Raw genomic sequence first — 23,950 nt, 5'->3', positions numbered from 1 at the left:
CGTGTGCAATAAGTTAGTTCAACGTGTGTATTAAGTAGTGCTTCTAACTTCTATCTGTTTTGCACGTAACCGCTATACAAACCTCAAAACAGATGAAAGTCGGTTACATAAACTGATTAATTTGTTTATCTACAACCGCCTATAAACCGAAATCCTATTATCCGTGCTCGTTATCTGTGGTTAATTTGATATAATTATCAAAACTGGTTTAGTATAGCTAAACAGGTGATAAAGCAGTTACATACAGAGTCCATGCGTACTGTAAAATATATGAATGACTTTGGTAGTAGATACAAGTCATATTTATTTATCAGATTTCATTTCAATTGAATGTTTCATTAACAAATAGGAACAATAGTACATAAATTGACGTATTCAGCGATTCCACCAATTTTTAAGACAAAGTAGAGCCGTAATGGTTTCAGGACATAAAGACCCCCGTTTGGGAGTCACAACGTCAGTTCCAAGTGAAAAAAGTCGTTCAGAGGGTACTGAAGATCCAGGAATTCCAAGGTAATCGCGGGCCATGATCGAGACTTTCTTATAATCGGTCTCGTGCATCTGCATTAAATAATGTCAAGTTATTTTGGACTACAACTAAAGGATTAATCGTCCACGTGTATTGTAGGTTAATGTATTACCTTCCACCATTGCAAAATATCGCTATGCGGTGGCGCTACTTCAGCTTTCAAATAAATAAGTAATTCAGAGGCTTTTGTTGTTCGTTTGGCTCTTTTGGGATATAATGCTGACACGTTGACCCCGGTATAATTGTCTTGCGTACATGACTCATTATGTACATCATTTATTTGGTGCAAGGTTGATACGTCATCGTAGTGCGAAGCGAAAACTGATACAATGACACTTTTAACCTTTTTGCAAAAGGTTACGTCATAATGGTCTTTAAGCCATTCAAGCTTCAGTGTTGGATTCATTGCTAACAATAAGATATCGTTAATTTAGCTCAATCCTTTGAAAACTTGATGAATCGCACATGTAATATAATATTGCAATGTTTTCATAATGATACAGATCATAACATACCCATAGCAATCCACAAAGCAGAAGTATCGGAATGTTTGAAATACGTCTTTAGTTTACCAAGGGCATTCTTACTAGCGTCTTTCATGGTTCCAGCTGACGTCTTTTCGGTTTCGTCCAATTTGTCCAGGATTAACTTGTACATTGGCATGATTATAGCTGCTGTAGGATACTTCGATTCGGAGATGCGATTTGTGGCAAAATCAAAGTCCTTGATGATGATATAAAATTCAATTACAAGAAAAATCTTAACCAAGCCAAGTAATAATAATAAACAAGAAAACAATAATATTTTGCTTGTCTCGAGAACCCTCTGCAAAATCCTAATGAGGCGAATTCTCTCGAAATTTTATAAGCGAATGTGGAAAAGGTTACTAGAGCAGACATTACTCTTAAAATATCAATCAAAGACTCTATTAGATGCCATTCTTCTGTATTCAACTGTAGGTTAAGTAAATCTCTGTCCGAACTTGTAATTGCGTCCAAAGCCTGCAAACGTGAAGAAATATGAGAAACCTTGAAGAATAATATGGAACCGTGCGTATGTACAGCTCTTTGCGTAATTGCTCTCTTTAGCATTGTATAAGTAGATCCCCATCTTGTCTTGACATCCAAGAGCAATTTGTTATCAGGAAGATCATAAATCACATTCAGCTCTGAAAATCTCTCTGATTTTGTGCGTGATATTCTAATTGTGCTTACAAGACGTCTTACCTGTTAAACGCGCAACCATTAAATACTTTAAGTATATTTGGGTACAAACTCATTTACTTTAGTCACTGCTGAACCAATAGTTATTGTCGTCGTTTCAGCAGATTCGTTTGGTTGCGTTAAATTTGAATCGTATTCATTCTCATGAGTGGCAACCGACCTCAAAGATTTTAATAAATCCTGCACGACAATGTTCAAAACATGAGCGAAACATCGAATTCGATTTTCAGATGAAAATCGAAAACCCAACTCGGCGGAACGCGTTTGTAATTCTTCGGTAAATGTATCGTTATTTCCCGCGTTATCCATTGTCACGGCTAGCACCTAAGCAGGGGTTTAGTCAACACTTCTTAAATATTCTTAAAAGGTTTTAAAACAATTACTTTAGTTATTTGGCGGTCGCTCAGAAGCTTTAAGAATTTATCGCAAATATTTTTTCCTGTATGACGCCCAGGAAAAAACATAAACCCCAACAAGATGTCGTGTCCATTCCATGATTCGTCGACCCAGTGACACGTTACAGCAATGAAGGGTAACATATTTGCTGATGTCCAACAATCATGTGTGAAGGACAATTGCCTCTCAGAGTTCTATTCAATTAAAAAGTAAACATTCCAAGTCCAATCATTTGACTAAGTTTACAACTGATATGACTTTACTAACCTTAACTAAATTGGTTATTACTTCTAATTTGGTATGGTATTTCTTTATAATATCAGTTTTAATTGTAGTATCTGATATTTATAAATGGGTAAGAAACATGACAGGATTCAGGGAGCATAACATATCTCGGAAACTTTTATCTTCAACAATTTGAAATGCTTGGTCTGATAAAACGACAAATCTAACCAGTTGCAACCTTGCGTTTACTAATTCAGACTTGGAATGATCAAAGTTAAAAAACTTAAGCACTTGGTTAAAAATAAAAGTACATTTCCCATTGGTTTAATGGTAGCTAGTTGGAACATCACGATCAATGTTGGCAAACCTGCTAGGTTATTTTGAATAGATGATTTTGTTTGGTTAGTAATGGATTCTCTCGTCGTCAAGCAACCAGTTGAATAATATACCTTGATACCAACTTACAACACTAAACCTAACAGGGGAATGTATGTATTGCTATTTAATAAGCGTTTTTACTTGATTCTTGCCTAGTGGTACGTCAGGATGTTTCCCAGCCTTTGCAAACATAGGTTGCACCTTGTCCGGGTGTTTAGTAACTAGGTGATGGCGCAAATTTCCCGTACTACGGTTTGTCTTTGAGTCTTGGCAATATCTACCACTACCAATGTTATGTAATATTACAGTGAAAAATATAATTCCACGACCGCTAACAAATTTAGTTTAAATTTAAGTTCAATTTCACTTACCCAGAGCAATGAACGCATTTAGCATATACTTTAAATGTACCATCAGATTGGATAACATTGTCCTTGGTAAAGTGGTTCCAAACCTCACTTCTTTTTCCCCGCTCCGCGTTGCTACTCCGCGTTTCCGAACAAGTAGCCATTTAAAGCCCGATTGATTGTTTTTCAAATCAAAACTGAACGTAGCGATGATAATTTACGATATGATCACATTGTCTCAAACGGATAACTAACCAAAGGGTTTTGTGTATCAAATGACGTAAACTCAATGATAAAAATGTCTATAAACAGTTATCGCGGATTGTAAGACTAGATAAAAAAACGGATAAAACACATGTAACATTAACGAGTATAAATAGGATCACAGCAGGTAGCTGTCAACTGCAGTTGGTTGAAAAAATCCATTAATCTTTTATTAAAACGGTTTGAACTTCAACCAGTTTATCAGTTGGCGTAACCGAACATAGACGACGGTTGGAAGCACTAGTATTAAGGTAGTTGCATGTGGTTAATTAGTTAATAGCACGTGTGTAATTACTTAACTCGTGTTCTCAAAGTGGAACCGGAACATTGCCAGTATTAGCTTCGGCATTTTCATTTATAGATGCAATCCGAACCAATATCACAGCAATGACAGGACTAATTTTAAGCCTAGTTTTCAGTTATGTATAAATGTAGTATAGCTAAATCAAAAGATAACAAGGCTTTTGAAATATAAAAATTAAACGATTTTCTTGGAGTTTTGAAACGAAACATAGCTTTATAGCTATACAACTACTAAAATAATCGTAATGCCGAAACATATTTACCAGTTTTTCATTTTATATTTAGCAAAAACGAAAAAATTACAGTTTTGTAAGAGTTCTATTCACGCCAATACAAGGAAAAAAGCAATAAGGGAGTATTAACCGAGGAGTAGAAACTGAAAACTTCTTATAATTATAAAAATTTATAGCTCAGGCCTATGCATTACATGTCAACAGTTTTTTAAATAAGCTCTAATTCCTACTACAATAATAATCTAGGCTTTGTCTATGAAGGGATTTCCACACTAAGCCTGTGGCTTATTTACAGGTGGGTCCCTTTACATTGTATAGAGGGGTGGTGGCTAGCCCCTATGCCACAGCTAACCTACAGCGCCCTATACTAACTATTACCGTTAACCTCTGCAAGTTTTGATGGAAAGGAGAAACCGGGTTAGACCGCGGAGGAAAACTCCTTTTAACAAGCGGGGAGAGAACTTGCAAACTCAACGCAGAAGGATTTTTTCCCAGATTTTCACCCGGTGCCACAGTCCGGGATCGAACCCGGGATCCTCTTGCTGAGAGGCGAAAACGCTAACCGCTACGCCACCCCACCTCTTATGAAAAAATGATTATGAAAAACCAACCGGCTCTATCCTAAATCGACTTCTCAACAATGTCATAAGTCCCTTACTAACTTTGAATAGAGTTCCCATGATTAGTATTTCAATGGGAAAACGTCTTAATTACTCGCTTCATATTAACTATAAAATGCGTAGAGTTTCAACTTCATTACTCGTTCTATATATATTTGACGGATGTCTTTCCGATGAAAGAGGCTTTTTTTAAATAAATAGATAATTAGGGTTATATGAATGATATAAATTATTTTAATCGTCACTATTTTACCTTAATTATGGTTAAGTCGATTTAAGAAACTTTATTCCTAAAATCATTTTAAACACAGCTATTTTTAATGTTTGACTTCTAGTGAACACCTTTTTAAGAATTTTTGTAAATTTAGGGTGTATAAGGAGATTGATTCCTAGATAGGCGGATAAGAAAAAATGCAATTGCGTGAACATTTGGCGAAAGCCCTGCCATCGGGGGCTAGACGTTCCTCGTAACCATAGACGCTCGCCTCGTACATTTTAACCCTAACGACTAGCTAATGTTGCTGATTGGTGTCTATGCGGTATAGACGAAAGACCAGCTCAAGGTGGTGTTTGAAGCCAATAAGAACTGATTGGTGTGAATGTGGTATTTTTAACCTGCGAACGCGAGGACAGAGACACGTCCAGTAAAATACTTCCGTGACGTCATCGAAACTCGGAGAGGTGATAACGATTGATTATAGCTTTTTATGACGCAAGACATGTACGAAATATCAACGTTTCCGAAACGTACAGTAATAATGCAAAATTAAGTGTCATTTAAAACCATTTTCACACGTGTTGTGAACGAACTTCGTATAAAGACTTGAAAATAAAGCTTTTGTATAAATGAGTTTAGAACTTTCTCGAAACTTAAATCAAAACGCAAAACTAACAGTCCACTTATCACCATTTCGAAACGTGATTTTAACCTTAAATAAACGTATTAGTTATCACTTTGTATAATCGTTTTAACAACGTTGCCCAAATATGCAGTAATAACGCTAAACTAACGGTCAATTGAACACTATTCTCAAAGGTGTTGCAAACGAAACATGTAAACTTGAAATAAACGCTTTAGTTATCACTTTCTATAAACGTGATAACAACGTTGCCGAAACGTAGAGTAATAACGCTAAACTAACAGCCAATTGAACACCATTCCCAAACGTGTTGCAAACGTAACATGTAGACCTGAAATAAACGCTTTAGTTATCACTTTTTATGCGAACGTGATAACAACGTTTCCGAAACATACAGTAATAACGCTAAACGAACGGCCAATTGAAAACCATTCCCAAACGTGTTGCAAACGAAACATGTAGACTTGAAATAAACGCTTTAGTTATCACTTTCTATAAACGTGATAACAACGTTGCAGGAACATACAGTAATAACGCTAAACTAACAGCCAATTGAACACCATTCCCAAACGTGTTGCAAACGTAACATGTAGACTTGAAATAAACGCTTTAGTTATCACTTTCAATAAACGTGATAACAACGTTGCCGAAACATAGAGTAATAACGCTAAACTAACGGCCAATTGAACACCATTCCCAAACGTCTTGCAAACGTAACATGTAGACCTGAAATAAACGCATTAATTATCACTTTGTAAAAACGTGTTATTGACGTTAAGAAAATCCTAAACATCTTGAGGTAACTTATGTACCAAAAATAAAAGTTTTTCTTACGTGTGAAGTACACGTGAAACGTTTTCAAAACATATCACCAAAAATCTACTTTAAATCAACGTTAATTTGCTACCTGGGAAGAAGTCGAAATCCACGAAAAATTTACGAAACTTTTCATTCTACTTAGTACACGACGAAAATCAACGCAAGATACGTCACTTCAAATGTACTCTTTAACATATAAGGTGTAATCACGCACTTACGAAGTTACGACACGAATGTAACTAAACATTTGCACTTAATTTATAATCAATTAAAAGTGACGAATATATCATCACGAAACCCGTTAATATAAGAGTTTGAGGAGTTTTCGGGTCAAAACTTGAAAAACGGCACAAACCGAATTAAAATCGTTTGTAAATTACCGATGCAATTAAAATATTTACATTGTAAGAGAGGTTAACAGAAAGGGTGGTAACTCACCCAGATAGCAAAAACCCGTGATTTACACGTCTAAAAGCGGTGTACGGTAAACCTAATTATGAACGTGTAAAACACCCATACCATGTCACCTCTAAACACCGTCTTATTCACGTTAACCAACAGTGAAGATCACGTTGTTTTTATTAAATATGAAAACAATATTTGCACTTATAATTCACGTGAAAATAATGTATGGTAATTAAATGTTCGTAACGTGCAATTTACGTGGGTAGCACGTGTACCCAACGTTGCTCGGGTAGCCAAAACCCGTGATTTACACGTCTAAAAGCGATGTACGGTAAACCTAATTATGAACGTGTAAAACACCCATACCATGTCACCTCTAAACACCGTCTTAGTCACCTTAACAAATAGTGAAGATAACGTTGTTTTTATTAAATATGTAAACAATATTTGCACTCAAAATTCACGTTAAAATAATGTAAGGTAGTTAAATGTTCGTAACGTGCAATTAACGTGGGTAGCACGTGTACCCAACGTTTCTCGGGTACCCAAAACCAGTGATTTACACGTCTAGAAGCGGTGTACGGTAAAACTAATTATGAACGTGTAAAATACCCATACCATGTCACCTCTAAGCACCGTCTTATTCACGTTAACCAACAGTGAAGATCACGTTGTTGTTACTAATAAATATCATAAGATTAACTTTAAATGGGTGAAAATGAATGGCACATGATCATTTAACTTGATGTTATATGTTGAAGTCCAAAATATGTCCAGATTAAATTTTAAACGCAAAGCTGGAAATTAACCTCCAGCTAGCCGACCGAAAACCAAATGGTTAAAACATTGCGATAGATAAGGAGGTCTAATATATTTTAGACCTCGATTTAAAATGCAAGATTTAACAAGATGGCCCAAGGGCTGGGCCTTAATAGTAATTTTACACGGCTCACGTGACCCCCCGTATAGTTGATTTCCAATAAATCGTACAACTAAAAACATTTCTGAAACAAATAAACGAAATCCTGGATCCCCTAAACCAGAAATCACTATGACCGTAAAGCGTCCCCTCTATTTTACGAAACCTAACCTAACCATCCAGCATAATCTCTGATGTATCACGCGCACAAAGTGCAGTAGTGCACGAAAATTATCATCTTGTTTCCCTTCACTCAAAAAAGCCCGCGAGATTTAAACTACCTTTCTTTCCTCTCTCTCCGAGCGGGATGCCCCCTCTCCCTCTTCCCCCTCTCACTAATATACCAGGCAGGCAGTTCTCTCTCTACGCGGAGCTTCGTATCGCCACCGCGAACGCTAGCGATCTCTCTCTCTTATCGTAAGCGTTCGTTTCGCGGACGCGTCCGGGACAGGGACAGGGACAGGGACAGGGGTTTTGGTGCCGTTTCTTAAATTTTAAAAAAAATCCGTGTAAAATTAAAAAAGCGAACGGCCGAACACCCTACCTATTTTTTAGGAGCACTATACTGAAGGAGACGTAGCTAGATGGTAGGTGTCATTGCCATATTGGAGATAGAAGATGTGGGCTTCAACAATTTGCTGTGAATGACGGTTGGTCTTAACAACGATGAAGTCTATACAATAATCACTACTTTATTTGTACCCATACATATCACCTGTGCTTGCCTTTCTAAAAATTATATTAATACAATTGTATGTGTAGAAATTTGATTTACCATAAGTTTAAATTTAAATACATTGTGATACTATAAATTAACCAATAATTCCATATATTAGAAATAGTATATATTTCAACTACTTTGCTAAAATCAACTTCAATCACACGTACAAATATCTTGTTCTTTTCAACCTCATTGTCACGTAATTTAGGCATATTGAGTAACTGTTAAAATCAACTCCATGTTCACGTGTATTACACTTTAAATCACCAACAAACTTAGTGTGATATTTTCCACCAATTCTCCACGTGTATTAAACGCTTTAAATCCCCACCAAATTAACGTGATGAGTTCAACCAAAACTTCACGTGTTTTACACGTCTAACTATACACCACAATTAATGTGATACTTTCAACCTATTACCCACGTGTTTTACACGCATTAAATCATCACCAACAATTGCGTGATATTTTTAACCTTTACTCCACGTGTTGTACACGCTTTAAATCGCTACCTAATTCACGTGATGTATTCAACCAAAACACCACGTGTTTTACACGTCTAAATATACACCACAACTAACGTGATAGTTTCAACCTATTCCCCACGTGTTTTACACTCCCTAAATCAACACCACAAATAACGTGATATTATCCACCTATACTCCACTTGCTTTACACGTCCTAAATCATCAGCTCTATTAACGATATATTTTCAATCTATACTCCACGTGTTATACACGCTTTACATCGCCACCAAATTAACGTGATGTGTTCAACCAAAGCTCCACGTGTTTTACACGTCTAAATATACTCCACAATTAACGTGATAGTTTCAACCTATTCCCCACGTGTTTTGCACGTCTAAATATACTCCACAATTAACGTGATAGTTTCAACCTATTCCCCACGTGTTTTACACTCCCTAAATTAACACAATTAACGTGATATTATCCACTTATACTCCACGTGTTTTACACGCCCTAAATCATCAGCTCTATTAACGTGATATATTCAACGTATACTCCACGTGTTTTACACTTATGAAAAACCCAAACACGTTATATACACTAAGAACACTCAAAATACACGTAATTTACATGGTGAATTGCTACCTGGGCAATTACTTATATTACAATATCTATGGGCTTAGATATTTCTTGTCAAAGCAAAGTTCACCTCATACAAGGTCTAGGGCGAAATTAAATAATTTTGGTGCACAGCTCAGTAATTGTTGTTGTTATAAATCTTTCATTTGTATTCGATTGTTTTTAATATTAAGTTAAACACTTTATTTTTGCGTTTAAACCGTCATCAAGCTGTGCAACTGAAACATATTACGTTTTACGTTGTGGTCGAAAAGATAAATGCACCGAAAGACTCAAAATCCAAAAAAGGTGACAAATAGAAACTTGTTATTTTAAAATGACTTTCAGTAACCGAATTGGAAAAAAGTTATCAGCCTAAAATAAGGTCTACTAAATTCGCAATATTTATACGTTTTCGTACATTTTGGGGTAAAGTGTTAATCAATGTATAATTAACAAAGTGACTCTTACTTTGAGTAGATAGGAAGTGTTACCTTTGGGACAGTGGCGTCAGACAGTGCCAGATGGCACATGATCTGGCACCAATAAATATGGCGTCAATGGGTGCCCACAACATTTTTCCTCTTATGGCGCCAGTGAATCAAACATTTTTCCCCCAATCCTGTTGTGACGTCAGCGAATCAATCATGGCGTCAATGTTAGGCTTAAGCGTCATATTCGACAACGTGGTAAATAACCCTTGTCATACACGTGGTTTAAACGCCATGTTCACTATAAGAACATGATTGGTCTAAAAAGTGCGCCATGTTTACATGGTCAGAAAGTCACGTGACATTAAAGTATAAAAGACGAGGACGGTTTAAAGATAAGGCATTCTACATCCTTCCTTGAAGTACCGATCCAGATCCGAAAAATGTAAGTATAAATTTCTTTAAATATAAGTTTACGGTAGTTAATTCCTCCCGCATTTATCGATATGGATTTAAGTATGCAACACCCCTTTACCGGACTAGTGGCTGGAGTCACCGGCTGTGGGAAAAGCGTTTTCGTAGGAGAATTAATTAAGCATAAGGATATATGTATTTCGCCCACCCCCGAAAGAATAATTTGGTGTTACACGGAGTATCAGTCGAAACTATACGGTGCTATACTATCCCATACTCCGAGTGTAGAATTTCACGAGGGTTTATTAGATGTTAACACCCTAGATGCTAGTGTGAGGAGCTTCGTTATATTAGACGACTTACTATGTGAAATAGCGAATAATAAGGACGTGACGAATCTTTTCATTAGGGGCTCGCACCATAGGAATACCTCAGTTTTAATTTTAATGCAGAATCTTTATTATCCTGGGAAGGAAATTCGTACCTTAAACTTAAATGCCCATTACTTGGTTATATTTAAAACACCACGTGATCAGTCTGCCATTATCCATCTTGCAAAACAAATTTCGCCGGGAATTAGTAAATACGTGGTAGACTCCTTTAGACAGGCGACTTTGGAACCTTAACGGATATCTATTTGTAGACCTTATGGCTAACACCCTAGATAACCACCGTCTAAGAACCGGTATACTTCCAGGTCAACAAGCAGCACTGTTCATACCGAAATGACGGCCATCCTTGAAGCGAATTTTTTCCGGATTAAGAGGCAATGGATAATCAAGGAGCTGACGATGTACGTGAAGGAGACCGACGTCCACGAAGTCTGGATCTTCCAATTCCCATGCAAGTTCTCAGAGTTATCCGTCAAGGATAAAAGGCAATGCAGGTGGCTCTCAAGGAACACTTGCGATCTAGCATTCGAGGAGGGAGACTACCCATACGAGACGACACAGGAGGCCGCCGACTATATTCGAGCTAGAGCATCGTCATACGTGACGAAAGGAGGGGAGAAGGCCGAAACCCTATCAAGGTTCTTAGGGTGCGAAGTTATCAACGCCGAAGACTACGGTTGCCCGAGATTATCAAGTATCGAGTGCGATACCCCCAGAGCTTGCACTTTTCATAGGGACAGCAACAACTGTACCTTGGTGAAGGCGTCCAAACTAGCGGAATGGTTCCGTCAAAACGAGTCGACGATAATTTAAATTTTTTAAAATATATTGCAAATTGTAACTCATGTCAAAGAAATGCCGCAATTAAATTTGCCAATAAAGAAGCGATTAAATCTATTGTCGAGTATTGTATAAATATCCTACGGGGCAATGCCCCTCTTTCAGTGGAGGAGAAGGAGCGGTTGAAGAAACATCGACACGTTATAAGAAAGGTTGCGTCCAACATCCTCCCTTCAAAGAAAAGGAAACTATTAATTCAAAACGCAGGATTCATCCCTTTACTTCTCGGTCCGTTACTATCTATCATTAGTTCAGTAGCAGGTGCGGCTATAAGTCGAGCTATAAAGTAAAAATGGCGCGAAAAATGTTATTAATTTCCGAAGAAACGTATAATAGGTTAAATTCAAATAGCGGTTTAAAAGTCGACACTTCAATGGAGTTGGATAAGGAGGATAAGTTGAAATCCATCATAAACGATACTAAATTAGTTTATGGGATCGATGAGTAGTGGCAGATTGATTTAGCCGATTTGAAGAACCTAAGTCGTCACAATAAAGGGTTCAGATACCTCCTGTGCTGCATTGACGTTTTCAGTAAATACGCCTTTGTGGTGGCTACCAAGGACAAGAAAGGACCAACCATCCTTAGGGCTTTTAAGGCTATTCTCGAGTCCGGTCGCTCGCCGAAGAGAGTGCAAAGTGACCACGGTAATGAGTTCATATGCAGGGATGTTCAGAGAGAGTTAAAAAGAAGGGGGATTGAGTTCTTTGCCCCGGATTCCGAACAGAAGGCTACGATAGTTGAAAGGTTCAAAAGAACTCTAAAAAGTCGCATGTATCGGTATTTCACGGAAAACAATACCTATAAGTACATTGACGGTCTTAAAGACATGGTTCAAGCTTATAATAACAATTATCACCGATCCATAAAGTGTAAACCTGTTGAAGTCACACCCGAAACATCGAGACGGGTATGGGAAAACCTTTACGGCGATATAGACTTCTCCCCACCATTAAAGTATCCTTACGATATTGGTGACGTAGTCCGGATAAGCAAACATAGGAATATTTTCGAGAAGGGTTACTTGCCCACGTGGTCGGAAGAACTTTTCAAAGTGGTGGAGAGATTACCTCGTAGTCCACCGGTGTATAGGATCCAGGATTTGAATTCGGAACCGATTACTGGTATTTTTTACAAGGAACAATTACAGAAAGTGGGTAAAGACCTAAATTCTAGCGTGTTTAAAATAGAAAAGATATTGAGGAAACGTAGCAGACCCGACGGGACGCTAGAGAAGCTAGTAAGTTGGAAAGGATACTCTCCGTCTTTTGACAGTTGGGTTCAGGAAATAGATATAGTATGAGCTTTTACATCACTTTACCTTCCGACTCGTCGATGAGGTATTTCCCCGACAATACGAGAAGTAAATTCAGGACGTACCTCCCCGAACCCGTAAAATTACAGGGATTTTACGAAGTAGGCTTAGCGGAAATTAGCTACCCGCACACTTGGGATAATTTGAGTAGGACATGCTCGCTTATACTCGTGAGTAATGGTAGAGTAGTATATTCTACAATCATAGAGTTACCCGCCGGATATTTTGGTAATATCCAGGATCTTATCGAGCAACTTAACTACGTCGAGGAGGACGTGGCGGGCGTTATTACGCGTGAACCTTCAATTCTCGCCCAGCTCAAGTATTCTTTTAGTTACATAAAACGCATACGAAGAGTACAAATTTCTCTCAAAGAGGATTATTTGTTAACTATACCGGGGGAGTTAGCTGTTATTCTCGGATTTTCGAAAGATTCCACGGAATCAACGACTTTTTCCCAGTCTACCATAGCCACGTACCCCTTTGACCTCGACGCGGGACTTCATTCACTCTTTGTTTATAGCGACGTGGTCGAGTCTAGACCCGTGGGAGATGTGCACATACCTCTACTAAGAATCGTTAGCGTGCAGGGTAATGACGGAGAAACGGTAGACAAAGATTTCCCTAGACCGCACTACCTCCCCCTCGCCTGCAATACTTTCCAGTCAATTGAAATTAACATAATGAGTGAGCTTGGTACCCCCATAGATTTCGTGAGAGGAAGAGTTCACGTTACTCTACACTTTTGACCCCGTAGAATGTGGTCACCATTATAAATTAGAAGGTAAAACAGGTCCTCGTGTCATTTACACTTGAAGTTTTAGATGAAGAACGTCGTCAAATCGAAGATGTCCTTTAACCAATCGGACTACGATCAACACTTTCAAAACCAGATCGGACATGGTGGAAAATTTGATTATTATAAACACTTTCATTCTCAAATTGGTAATTCTTTAGCGGTATACAGGGGACTTCCGGTGCAACACGGGTACGGATTGGGAAACTTCATTTCATCGGCCTTCCGCCGGGCAATACCTCTACTCAAAAGGGGTGCCAGTTACCTCGGTAAAAAGTTTTTGAACACAGGTGCGAAGGTCGTGACGGACGTAGCTAGCGGGATAACCTTAAAAGCATCTGTAAAATCTCATGGAAAAGCCGCGGCTAAAGACGTCGCCCTTAGTGCGGCGGAAGAAATCCGAAAAATGACGGGGAATGGTAATAAAAGGAGACGTAGGTCTAGATCACTCGTCAGTTCAGTCGTGACAAGAAAGAGGAAAACAACGTCCTTTAATCATCCAGATATTTTTACCTAAAAAATATAATGACACATGTCCATCCAGGTTCGCATGGGTCAATCATAGCGAAGCCGAACTTTTCGACGTACCTCTTACCAATACCAGTATTCTGAGTGGAGAATGGGTCGAATACAGCCCCATCTCTAACATTAACGAAAATTCGACAATCACGTTTACCGTAGCTGGTAGTTCCGACGCGTATTTGGACTTGTCCAAGACTTTACTACATTTCCAAGTTAGGATTGTCAACCCAGCCGATGGAAAAACAATTCCGGCCGCTGCTGATAAAGTTGGACCGATAAATAATTTCCTGCATAGTCTTTTCAGCGAAGTACACCTTTCGGCTCAAGAGAGATCGGTCAAACCTTCACCGCAAAACTACCCTTACAAGGCCATGTTTCAAACGGCGGTGACGTTCGGAGGACCTGCCAAAACTAGTTTTCTTACTAGTTCCATGTTTTACAAAGACACGGCCGGAAAATTTGACGATTTGGACGAGAACGATGGGTTTAAAACACGAGCGGCCTTTGCTAGAAAAGGAACAATAGATATGGTAGGAACTGTACACTTGGACCTTTGTCAACAACCTCGATACTTCCCAAATTTAACGGATCTCAAATTCAAGTTTGTTAAAAGTTCAAACGAATTTTGCGTGCAGGCGGCCGGTGCAGTTAAATGGAAAGTGGTTTACGAGTTAGCATCCCTGTACGTTCGTAAAGTAAAATTACCATCGGAAGTGTTAATCGCCCGCGCTAAATGTTTGGAACTGGCAACCATGAAATACCCGATTATTCGCACGGAATGTAACTCATTCTCAATTAACAGTGGTACAAAAATATGTGTTAGAGATAATTTATTCATGGGTCAACTACCCAAAAAAGTTCTTTTCGCTCTTGTAGATCAAAATGCATATTTGGGTGATTACGGAAAGTCACCTTTCAATTTTCAACCTTATGATTTAAATCATATCGCCTTGTACAGACTGTTAAAAAAGTCTTTGCGCGTTGCAGTTTTCGCACATATTTTACTATATTTCAAAAACTATTCAAGCTAGCGCTCTTGAATAAAGTGCATTATAAAAGTTTTGCATTTCTCTTTCATATTTTACCCGTTTCACAGTCGTCCTTTGCATACTTATACCGGAAACCGGAAATGTCAAAATTATCAACTTTGAAAATATTGGATTCTCGAGGATATAAATGCGATTTTCGGATTCCTTGGGGTCGATTCATATTTGAAAAGTTTTCACCAAATTCAATTCGGATGAATAGGTCACGAGTAATCAGCCTTTATTCAAAATCTGGCAACTTCGATTTAAATGGCGATAATTCACAATCGAGTATCGAATCTTTGTCGTAATAATGCTTGTTAGATGTTATGGCACTTTATGCATATATATATGATTGGTCTTGTGGCGCGATACTTTGAAACAATTCAGACGATCGTTAAAGGGATGGTGAAGTGGAAAATTAAGTAATTTTTTATGGATTCTTACATAAGACCAATCTGCATAGTGAATTATCAGGAAATAACACCGAACGATTTTTATACGTCAATTAGTTTGAAATTTCATGGATTATTTTAAATAAGGATCTCCGACCAATCGCGTAGAGCCCTGTCCTTTTATAAGCAATTTTCTCGTGGCACGTTCCGCGTTGAATCAATTTTTCGCGAGATTTGAAAAAATTTGCGTGATGTGACAATTGTGGCGCGAGACATGGAGCGTGCCACGAGAATTTTGTGAACAAAAAGGCACGGCGTTACGCGATTGGTCGGAGGTCCTTATTTAAAATTATTCATAAAATCTTAGCCTAATTTGAATATTAAAATCAATGGGAGGTATTTCCTAAATTTTTCATTATGCAGACTGGTCTTATAAGAACCGATAAAAAATCACTTTAATTTCCACTTCCCCGTCCCTTTAAGAGAAAACTCGCGTCTTTTGAAGAGGAGAAGCGGTTTGAAAATATTGTTATTTGGGCCATGATATCATAATATTTAGAACAATAAGAAACAACCTCAGAGGAGATGGCTTCTATAAGTTCTATGCTAGGAAGGTTGGCTACGCGATTGAGCTTCGCTAAACGGAGCCTGGGGTTGCCTATAGCCTCCCGCGGATAGAACAAATGTCAGGCCATTGAAAGATTTTATTTTAGAGGTAGGAATAGGAAAGAGTAATCTAGGCGAGCATCAAAGTCCCGGACCCCCTTCCTCGGGACGGTGGGATATGAAAGAAGAGGCGGCTCATAACGACTGAGGAAAAAAGGAATTACGTATTTTTCGCCGTCCCAGTCAGTAACGTCATAAAAAAATAGTTTAAAGGAGCCAATCTGAAATTTTAAACTTTTAATTACGTGTTGGAGGTAGAAGCTGTATACTGGGCTATGAGTCGAACTGAATTAAACACTAACCGTTCTCTATTCCTACTTCTAAAATTAAATATATCTCTGGTGAGGCTTAATAATAAAGCCGACCGCAACCAAAGCATGGGAAAGGCGTATTTCAAAACTGACGTTCAGAGCTACCGATGGAAAAGCCTAAAAACTAAATGGAAAAAATTATCACAACTAAAAATAACATCTAACAGCTAAACCGAGCCCGAACGGTAAAAACTTGAAGTTGGTCTCTGCGCTGCTGGTCTGCTACTCCTTTTGTTTATTTTCTATGGCAAAAACACTACTTTTGGGCATCGAGGGGTAGTGAAAAAAAAACATCAATGCAGTTACTTGCTCGATCATTTATATAAATATATTACTTCGGGCGTGATAAATGCAGTTAGGGAGTAATGGGGATATTAGGGAATTTTGTGTTTTAAGACTTTTATTATGAGGGAAAGAAGACATGCCTTTTTTGAAGAATTTTTCGAAAACTTTTATTATCTTTATTAATAATTAGTTAAAAGCTGACAAATATTAATAAAATTTGGAGGTAAATTCTCCTTTTGTTTATTTTCTATGGCAAAAACACTAACTTATGGAGGTATTGGGATATTAGGGAATTTTGTGTTTTAAAAAATTTATTGTGAAGGAAAGAAAACAAGCCTGTTTAAAGCTATTTCGAATAACTTTTAATTTCTTTAAATGTTGAAAAATATCTATAAAATTAAGTAGACGAAAATTTTCAAATAGTAAGACTTCCTTCGTGTTTCAAATTGAAGAATGTTTGTGTGCTTTATTGAACTATTTTTTACAAACAAGGCATTCACTTTCAGTTTTAATTGTTGCTTGATTTTTTATTGGACCTCCCCTAGCCTTTAAAGGGAGGATGAAGAGGAAAATAAAGTGATTTTTTTATCGATTCTTCTTCTAATTTTAAGTCCATTTTGCATAGTGAAACTTCCAGGAAATAAAGTCTCCGAATGATTTTAAAATTCAAATTATTCTCAGATTTTATAGATAATTTGAAATAAGCAAGTCTGACCAATCGCTTAACACCCTGCCATCCTGTTAACAAAATTTCCGTTGCCCGCTCTATATCACGCACCACGATTGTCACATCGTGAGAAACTTATTAAATCTCGCGATAAATTCCATTGGGCATGGAGCGTGCCACGAGAATTTTGTCAACAGGAAGACAGGGCTTTACGCGATCGGTCGAAAGTTATTATTTTAAATTATCCATAAAACCTAAACCGAATTTGAATTTTAAAATCATTCTGAGATATTTCCTGGATGTTTCACTATGCAGAATAGTCTCATAATTAGTAGTAGAATCGATAAAAACACATTTTGTCACTTCACCCTCCCTTTAAAAACATTCTTAGTCTTATTCTTAAAGACAGACATAAAGTCTAATGAAATTAGGAGGTAAAGAATTGTAATATTCAACAGATCCGCCCGGTTTGCTGGTATTCTTTTCTGCGTAAGATTAACCAGCTCTAATCGTGACCGGTATTAATATAATTAATAAGCTAACAATTATTCTTATCCAACATAGAAAATAGTTTTAGTGTATGGTTTCAGGCTCTGAAGGACAATTGGCCAGCCCATGCGTCCCGACTCGTTGCAAGATTTCCGGCGAACGAAGGAAGTGACGCTTTTCACGGGGCCGCTCTTTCGCCCGACTTGAGCCCTATTTAGTGTTTATGTCTCTCATTAAATAAAAGAAGTTAAGGGCAAGGGGAGGTTAAGTAAAATATTAAGCAACAATTAAAACTGAAAGTGACAGTCTTGTTTGTAATAAATAGTTCAATAAAGCAAACGAACTATCTTTAATTTAAAACTCGAAGGAAGTCTTGTAATTTGAAACTCGTAGGAAGTATTGTTATTTGAAAATTTTCCTCCAAATTTTATTAGTATTTGTCAGCTTTTAACTAATTATTAATAAAGATAATAAAAGTTTTCGAAAAATTCTTTAAAAAAGGCATGTCTTCTTTCCCTCATAATAAAAGTCTTAAAACACAAAATTCCCTAATATCCCCATTACTCCCTAACTGCATTTATCACGCCCGAAGTAATATATTTACATAAATGATCGAGCAAGTAACTGCATTGATGTTTTTTTTTCACTACCCCTCGATGCCCAAAAGTAGTGTTTTTGCCATAGAAAATAAACAAAAGGAGTAGCAGACCAGCAGCGCAGAGACCAACTTCAAGTTTTTACCGTTCGGGCTCGGTTTAGCTGTTGGATGTTATTTTTAGTTGTGATAATTTTTTCCATTTAGTTTTTAGGCTTTTCCATCGGTAGCTCTGAACGTCAGTTTTGAAATACGCGTTTCCCATGCTTTGGTTGCGGTCGGCTTTATTATTAAGCCTCACCAGAGATATATTTAATTTTAGAAGTAGGAATAGAGAACGGTTAGTGTTTAATTCAGTTCGACTCATAGCCCAGTATACAGCTCCTACCTCCAACACGTAATTAAAAGTTTAAAATTTCAGATTGGCTCACTTAAACTAGGTTTTTATGACGTTACTGACTGGGACGGCGAAAAATACGTAATTCCTTTTTTCCTCAGTCGTTATGAGCCGCCTCTTCTTTCATATCCCACCGTCCCGAGGAAGGGGGTCCGAGACTTTGATGCTCGCCTAGATTACTCTTTCCTATTCCTACCTCTAAAATAAAATCTTTCAATGGCCTGACATTTGTTCTATCCGCGGGAGGCTATAGGCAACCCCAGGCTCCGTTTAGCGAAGCTCAATCGCGTAGCCAACCTTCCTAGCATAGAACTTATAGAAGCCATCTCCTCTGAGGTCGTTTCTTAAATGGAATAGTCGAGTATGTCTATTTGAAGGGATCTCGTGAAGCGCATATGCCATCATGAATGAGATTTTCACTAGGCTGCAATGAGTTGGGCTGAAGACCTAGACGTAATTAATATGAGTTCTAAATATTATGATATCATGGCCCAAATAACAATATTTTCAAACCGCTTCTCCTCTTCAAAAGACGCGAGTTTTCTCTTAAAGGGACGGGGAAGTGGAAATTAAAGTGATTTTTATCGGTTCTTATAAGACCAGTCTGCATAATGAAAAATTTAGGAAATACCTCCCATTGATTTTAATATTCAAATTAGGCTAAGATTTTATGAATAATTTTAAATAAGGACCTCCGACCAATCGCGTAACGCCGTGCCTTTTTGTTCACAAAATTCTCGTGGCACGCTCCATGTCTCGCGCCACAATTGTCACATCACGCAAATTTTTTCAAATCTCGCGATAAATTGATTCAACGCGGAACGTGCCACGAGAAAATTGTTTATAAAAGGACAGGGCTCTACGCGATTGGTCGGAGATCCTTATTTAAAATAATCCATGAAATTTCAAACTAATTGACGTATAAAAATCGTTCGGTGTTATTTCCTGATAATTCACTATGCAGATTGGTCTTATGTAAGAATCCATAAAAAATTACTTAATTTTCCACTTCACCATCCCTTTAACGATCGTCTGAATTGTTTCAAAGTATCGCGCCACAAGACCAATCATATATATATGCATAAAGTGGCATAACATCTAACAAGCATTATTACGATAAAGATTCGATACTCGATTGTGAATTATCGCCATTTAAATCGAAGTTTCCAGATTTTGAATAAAGGCTGATTACTCGTGACCTATTCATCCGAATTGAATTTGGTGAAAACTTTTCAAATATGAATCGACCCCAAGGAATCCGAAAATCGCATTTATATCCTCGAGAATCCAATATTTTCAAAGTTGATAATTTTGACATTTCCGGTTTCCGGTATAAGTATGCAAAGGACAACTGTGAAACGGGTAAAATATGAAAGAGAAATGCAAAACTTTTATAACGCACTTTATTCCAGAGCGCTAGCTTGAATAGTTTTTCAAATATAGTAAAATATGTGCGAAAACTGCAACGCGCAAAGACTTTTTTAACAGTCTGTACCTTGACGGAGCTAGCGTTCCACATAAACCTCTTACCCCAAACTTTTCTGGTGGTCAATATATGAGATCTTATACTAATCTTTTTACTCAAACCTCTCAATGGTTATTGGACGAGGGAAACTACATTTCACGGGAGGAATTCCCCAATGGGAATTGCATATTTGCTTTTGATTTAAGTGCCGACCTCAGTAGTTCAACTTCTCAATTTCAATTGATAAGGAATGGTAACTTGCGATTGGAATTAAAATTCGCCAAGGACTTGCCCAAGACTATCACAGTTTTATATTACTCTGAGTTTCAGAATTTGGTTGAGATTGATAAGAATAGAACTGTCATATACGATTACAACTAAAAGATTATGAACACTACGCAATTAACTAAAATTATGCAAAGGGATAAATTCACCAAAGATCTGTTTCGAGGTGTTTTTGCAGCCGACCTGCTACCCGAGAAAGTAAAGTTTTTCCCTTCACTGTATATTGTAAATACTGGCTCTTCAGAAACTGAAGGTGAGCATTGGACTGTTATTTACTTTTCTAGTAACAAAAATACCGAGTTCTTCGATAGTTTCGGAAACCCGCCGGACATGTTTCAATTCAACGATTTTGTAGAAAGAAACAGCGTTACCGTAACTTTTAATTCTAAACAACTTCAAGGAAATTCCAGTCAGACATGTGGCGAATTTTGCGTATATTTTTCTCTGTATAGATGTAGAGGTATTAAAATGTATGATATTTGCTTAAAATTTGTAAAAGATAAGAATTTGAACGATAAAATGATATCGGAATTTATGTATAAGAGATTTTTAATAAAGTGTTTTTGATTGAATTTATGTGTTTTTCTTTAAATCGCGCGCGAACTTATTCCTTCACGCGGGAAATTTAAACACGCGCACGCGGCGGGCCCACGCGGTCGAGCCCCTCCCCTTAACCCGAAAAAAAATGTTTGCCTAAGTTGTATGAAATAAGAGGGAGAAAATTTGTATTTAAAAAATTTTATTTTGAATGAGAAACCGTAGAATCACGGAGTAAAACTCATTCGAGAAAAAACAACTTAAAACTATACAATTAAACATTGAAAATATATATATACATTAAATTAAACTTATAAACTATACATTAAACTATGAAATTAAAAAGGAAAAGGGTTGGGCGTGGACCGATTCGGCCACTTCGCACCAAAAGGGTATGGGAGAGGAAATTGGGCGTGGACCGATTCGGCCACTTCGCACCAAAAGGGTATGGGAGGAGGGCGTGGACCGGTTCGGCCACTTCGCCCCCAGGAGGGAATGGGAGGGGATAGGGTTACAGAAAGTAATTATACATTTGGAATTATTCCTTAATTTTAAAATGACCATGAGCGTATGTAGACACCAAATCGATGATGAATCTCTTATCATCGCAGGGGTTAAGAGCGAGTTTCTTCTGAGTGATGGAAAATAGTTCGTGTTTAACACTGACTATCCTCTTCATCTCCTCAGTGGTGAGTTTACGTTGAAGCAGGCATTCCTTGTATTGAGCGTGACGTATCTTCTTTTTGACTACGCGACGACAGATTCCCTTCGCCGTCTTCTTTTCACCTTTTGCCGACAGGATGCTGTACATTTTCGGTCGCAAGCCGCAGAACTCTTGAATCTGGACGCTGTTGAGTTCGTCCTTGAACTTTCCGAGGGCCTTCTTGTTCTCTTCGCTGAAGAGCGGATGTTCCTTGGGGTAGGCGGAAAAGTCGAACATCTCCTTCATCTGGGCAAAGTCCCGGGGCAAATCGTCGGTGAAAATCTGATAGGTCAGGCTGTCTGCAATTATACGTAAAACATTTAATTAGTTAAAATTGAAAGTAGAAAAAAGGATTTAAATCTAGTAAACGTTTTTAAAAAAAATCATACCTGTGTCGGTAAAAAGAAGTTTGAGGTCGTCGCCATATTTTGCCTTCATAGTGTTGTAATGGAAGTCGTACATGACCAACTTTGAGAGGACCAAGATGGCGAAACCGGTGTAAATGGGTCGGTCCAACTTGAGGGATTTCTTCAGACGATGGATCCCGACCAGCTCGTTCCTGAAGATGGTGAACCTCTGGAATGTCGGTGAACTGGCCTTCTTGATTGCCATCTCCCGGGTCTGGACAAGATCAAAGTTGATCCTGTTGCGGAGGTTTTCCATCGTCTTCCCGAAAACACTGTTAATAGATGAAAATTTTGATTAATTTACGTGTGAAATAATAACTTAGCGTAGCGTAGATGCGTACCTATTGTTGGCCAACTTGAAAAAATCCTTCTCAAAGTCGTTCACTGCCTGCTTCCTCTTCTCCGTGTTGAACTCGATAAATGGTTTTAACCATGCACCCTGCTCGAATGTGAGTATTCGATGGATTTTCCCCAATTTCATCCCCTTAGCGATGTAAAACTTGAGGTTCCGGTAGTGGAGAACATATTTTTCCCTATTGTAGAGCGAGGGAACTAACTTTGGGAGGCTATCCTGTACTTTAATTTTCAGTTTGTTCAACTGTTCAATCGAATACAGTGAAAGCTCATTCGCGTTAATAACTCTACGTTCGGGTGCTAAGGGTAGACAGTTATGTTCTTCGTGCAAACTTTCCGGGTACTCAAGATCCACCTCCAGGATAAAACCCTGGGGATCATCGTCTGGGTGATTCAAGATAATTTCACGAGTGAAATCTTGACATGGTTGATTCCATCGAAATCCTCTCATCGGCAGGTGGTGACACATGACGGTGCCGTAAAGGTTATTACAGTCTAGGTAGGTAATGTAAGAGCTACGTTCTGCCGGGTTGAATGTTTCGGGGAGATCCTTATTATTGGCTATGGCTAGTCTATGCGTAATTAAAGAAACACCCCCTCTTATACCCTTCTCAATAAAGAGATGCACATCGGGATTCTTGAGTAGTTCCAATTTCACTTGGGTCATGTGAAGTGCGCTTTGCCAAGCGAAACCAGGACCTGTATATGCATGCGCGCAATCTAACTTGTAATATTCTAGACACATAGCCCTGAAACTTTCAAAAACATCCGCTAGGAGCAGAACGTCGGTCTTAACGTATAAATCATGGTACTCACCGAGGTTAGTGAGTTGGAATTTTTCCCAAACCTTTTGAGCTTGAGAATAATCTTCATCACTAACCTCTTCGTCAGTTAAGGAATTGAAGAAGGCATCCTTGGGTGGCAACACGGTCTCGTCGAATTTCGTCTCGCAGTCGAAGTAGTCATAGGGGTAAACCTGTTTCCTCAGCAGATGCGGTACTTCGTCAGCGCTGAAGGCAGAGTTTAAACACTTGAACTTATCGGCTCCTCCTCGAGCCAAATTCGATACGAGTGTCTCTAGCGATGCCGGCATGAACCTAATTGAGTCTAAGAATCGTAAATTACCCACACAGAAAAAACAACGTTTAGGTTTTGAGCACATCCATTTGATTTAAACATGTTGAAAATCTAAACCCCTAGATTGACATACGAAAACTAAACACCAACTAGTACCAATGGGTGTAATAGCTAAACATATAAAAACTAAACACAACAGCGCATTGAAAGCCTTTAAAAACACGTTTAAAATCTAAACTTATCGTAAAGTGGACA

General features: G+C 38.1%; 2 protein-coding genes across 2 annotated transcripts; both read right to left on the bottom strand.

Moving 5' to 3' along the window:
- Positions 1-309: 309 nt before the first annotated feature.
- On the bottom strand, positions 310-1,659 carry LOC149587178 (uncharacterized). Its single transcript, XM_089863604.1, has 5 exons — positions 1,591-1,659; positions 1,432-1,530; positions 1,045-1,252; positions 642-937; positions 310-561 (listed from the first exon to the last, which is right to left on the bottom strand). The coding sequence occupies exons 1-5, from the start codon at positions 1,618-1,620 to the stop codon at positions 376-378; spliced, it is 819 nt and encodes a 272-aa protein (XP_089719730.1). The 5' UTR covers positions 1,621-1,659; the 3' UTR covers positions 310-375.
- Positions 1,660-21,339: 19,680 nt separating this feature from the next.
- Positions 21,340-23,711, bottom strand: LOC149587177 (uncharacterized). Its single transcript, XM_089863506.1, has 3 exons — positions 22,606-23,711; positions 22,247-22,536; positions 21,340-22,156 (listed from the first exon to the last, which is right to left on the bottom strand). Exons 1-3 carry the CDS (start codon positions 23,709-23,711, stop codon positions 21,693-21,695), a joined length of 1,860 nt encoding a protein of 619 aa, XP_089719632.1. The 3' UTR covers positions 21,340-21,692.
- Between the last annotated feature and the right edge of the window lie 239 nt (positions 23,712-23,950).

The sequence above is a fragment of the Phalangium opilio genome, unplaced genomic scaffold, assembly GCF_054372755.1.
Source record: "Phalangium opilio isolate 3A_F unplaced genomic scaffold, DU_Popi_V2 ptg001170l_1, whole genome shotgun sequence".
NCBI classification, from domain to species: Eukaryota; Metazoa; Arthropoda; class Arachnida; order Opiliones; family Phalangiidae; genus Phalangium; species Phalangium opilio.
Note: the sequence above shows the minus strand (reverse complement) of the source record. Positions and strands in the feature narration are given on the sequence as shown.